General features: G+C 41.2%; 1 protein-coding gene across 1 annotated transcript; it reads right to left on the reverse strand.

Annotated features, from left to right (window-relative positions):
• Positions 1-673: 673 nt before the first annotated feature.
• LOC117627589 lies at positions 674-2,026 on the reverse strand. The gene has a single exon (XM_034359744.1). The coding sequence runs from the start codon at positions 2,024-2,026 to the stop codon at positions 674-676; it is 1,353 nt and encodes a 450-aa protein (XP_034215635.1).
• Between the last annotated feature and the right edge of the window lie 474 nt (positions 2,027-2,500).

The raw sequence follows: 2,500 nt of genomic DNA on the forward strand, positions 1-2,500 counted from the left end.
AGCATCAAAGACCTTAAACTCCACGGTTTCCTCATCGAATGCCATTGTGAGAGTGCCTTCATACACATCAATTTTTGTCCTTGCTGTTCTCATGAATGGACGTCCTAGAATCAATGGAAGGTCTTTTCCAGGAATAGGAACTTCCTCCATCTCGAGCACTAGAAAGTCAGCTGGAAAAATTAGCTCATTCACCTTGACCAAAACGTCAATACTCCCTTAGGATACTTGATTGATCGATCAGCCAATTGTATGCTCACGGAAGTCTTCTTAAGCTCACCTAAATTTAAAGATTCAAAAACAGAAAAAGGCATCAAATTAATTGAAGCACCTAAGGCTAATAAAGCATGTTCAAACCTTTGATTTCCAATGAGACAAGGTATAGTAAAACTCCCTGGATCCTTTAGTTTAGGAGGTAATTTACGCAATAGCACGGCAGAGACTTCTTCACTTAAGGCCACGGTTTCATGCTCCTTGAACGTCCTCTTATTTGTACAAAGCTCTTTGAGGAATTTTGCATAGCTTGGAATTTGTTGGATTGCATCGAGCAAGGGAATGTTCACTTGCACTTTTCAGAAAGTCTCTAGGATATCCTTTGAAACTTGCTCCTTTTTTGAATTCAAAAACCTACGAGGAAAAGGAACCTTTGAAGTAATTGAATGATTCACAAGAGAACTTACCTTAGAGTTGTCACTTGGAACCGTAAGCTTGGGAGAGGGGGCAGCCACTGTTTTGGTTGAATTTCTCTCCTCATTGTCATCCTTTTCCACCTTTTTGCACTTCGAAGAGTAATCGCATTTGCGGTGTCATGGCCTCCATTAGGATTTGGAATTACTTGGCTTGGAAACTTTCCTGGCTCTCTTTGGCTCAAGGAGGCTGCAATCTGTCCAACTTGGTTTTCAAGGCTCTTGATTGCTGTAGACATTTGTGCCTGTGTTTGCCTTGTTTCCTGCATAAAACCTTGAGTGCTTAATGCCAAAGAATTAATTAACTCTTCTAAAGACTTACCTTGCCCAGGTGGTGCAGGTGCATTTTGTTGAGGAACAAACTGATTTTGTTGAACTGGGGCTGTTTGCACATTTTGGTTGTTCTTCCATCCAAAGTTAGGGTGTTGCCGCCATCCCGGATTATAAGTGTTAGAAAATGGATCGTTTCTTGGCTTTTGTTGCTGCATATAGTGTGCTTGAGCCATCTCTTCTCCATTACCATACAAACTTGGACAAGACTCCGTATGATGTCCGGGATTAGCACACACGGCACACACTTGTGCTTGAGGGATTAACTGCTTAACAAGGTTAGTCAAATTAGCTATTTGAGGACCAATATCACTAGCACTTACCTCATAAACACCTGCTTTCTTTGGGGGAGCTCTCCGGTAATTAAACTGTTGAGAGTTTGCTGCAATGTTCTCAAACATCTCCTTGGCTTGAGTAGCACTCTTGTTCATCAAACCTCCTCCACTAGTAGCATCAACCATCATCCTCTCCGAATCAAGTAATCCCTCATAAAAGTATTGCATAAGTAGCCAATCTTCAATTTGGTGATGAGGGCACGAAGCTAGGAGTCTCTGAAACCGATCCCAATACTCATGAAATGATTCTCCATCTAGTTGCTGCACTCCCATGATCTCCTTCCTAATATGGTTTGTCTTTTGAGCTGGAAAGAACTTTGCAAGGAACTTGGAAGCCAATGATGTCCATGTTGTGACAGATGCACTAGGTAAAGAATAGAGCCACTCCTTGGCTCGTTCCTTGAGTGAGAATGGAAATAAACGCAATCTGATTGCCTCATCACTAATCCCTCCATTGTGCATAGTCGCGCACACGGCAAAGAAATCCTTGATATGTATGTGAGGATCATCCCCAGCCTTGCCATAGAATTGCGGCAAAAGGTGAATGGTGCCACTCTTGATCTCAAAGGTGGTTGTAGCGGCTGGATACGCAATACAAGACGGCTGGTCCAATGCTTTAGGAACTGTGAAATCCTTCAAAGGTCGGGTGAGGTTGTTGAGTTCCAACTCGTCTCCCATCTTGATTGGAAGTGTATCTTGCTTATTTTTATCTCGATGGAGATAAGAAGTGTGTTCTCTAGTTCAGGGTCGTATGGTATAAGTTCGTGACTCTGCGAACGACGACCCAGCATATACCTGAAATTGAAAACAAAACTCAATTAGATTGAAAATCCCCGGCAACGGCGCCAAAAACTTGTTGGTAAATTTTAACAACAATATTAAAACCTTGCAAGTGCACAAATCAAATGATAGTATAGTAAGCAAGCAAGGGTCGATCCCACGGAGATTGTGATCTAAAGAGATGTTTATCAATGTCACGCAATGAAAATCAAAACAAAGGACTTCCAAACACACACCAACACCAAGGGGGTTTTGATTTGATTTTGTGAATAAAACAAAATAAGGAAAAGAAAACAAAAGAGAATTTAAATTAGAGTTTAAGAGAAATTGGTTTAAAATCAATCAAGAACAATAGCTAGGACTTACTATCCA

The sequence above is a fragment of the Prunus dulcis genome, chromosome 5 (assembly GCF_902201215.1).
Source record: "Prunus dulcis chromosome 5, ALMONDv2, whole genome shotgun sequence".
NCBI lineage: Eukaryota > Viridiplantae > Streptophyta > Magnoliopsida > Rosales > Rosaceae > Prunus > Prunus dulcis.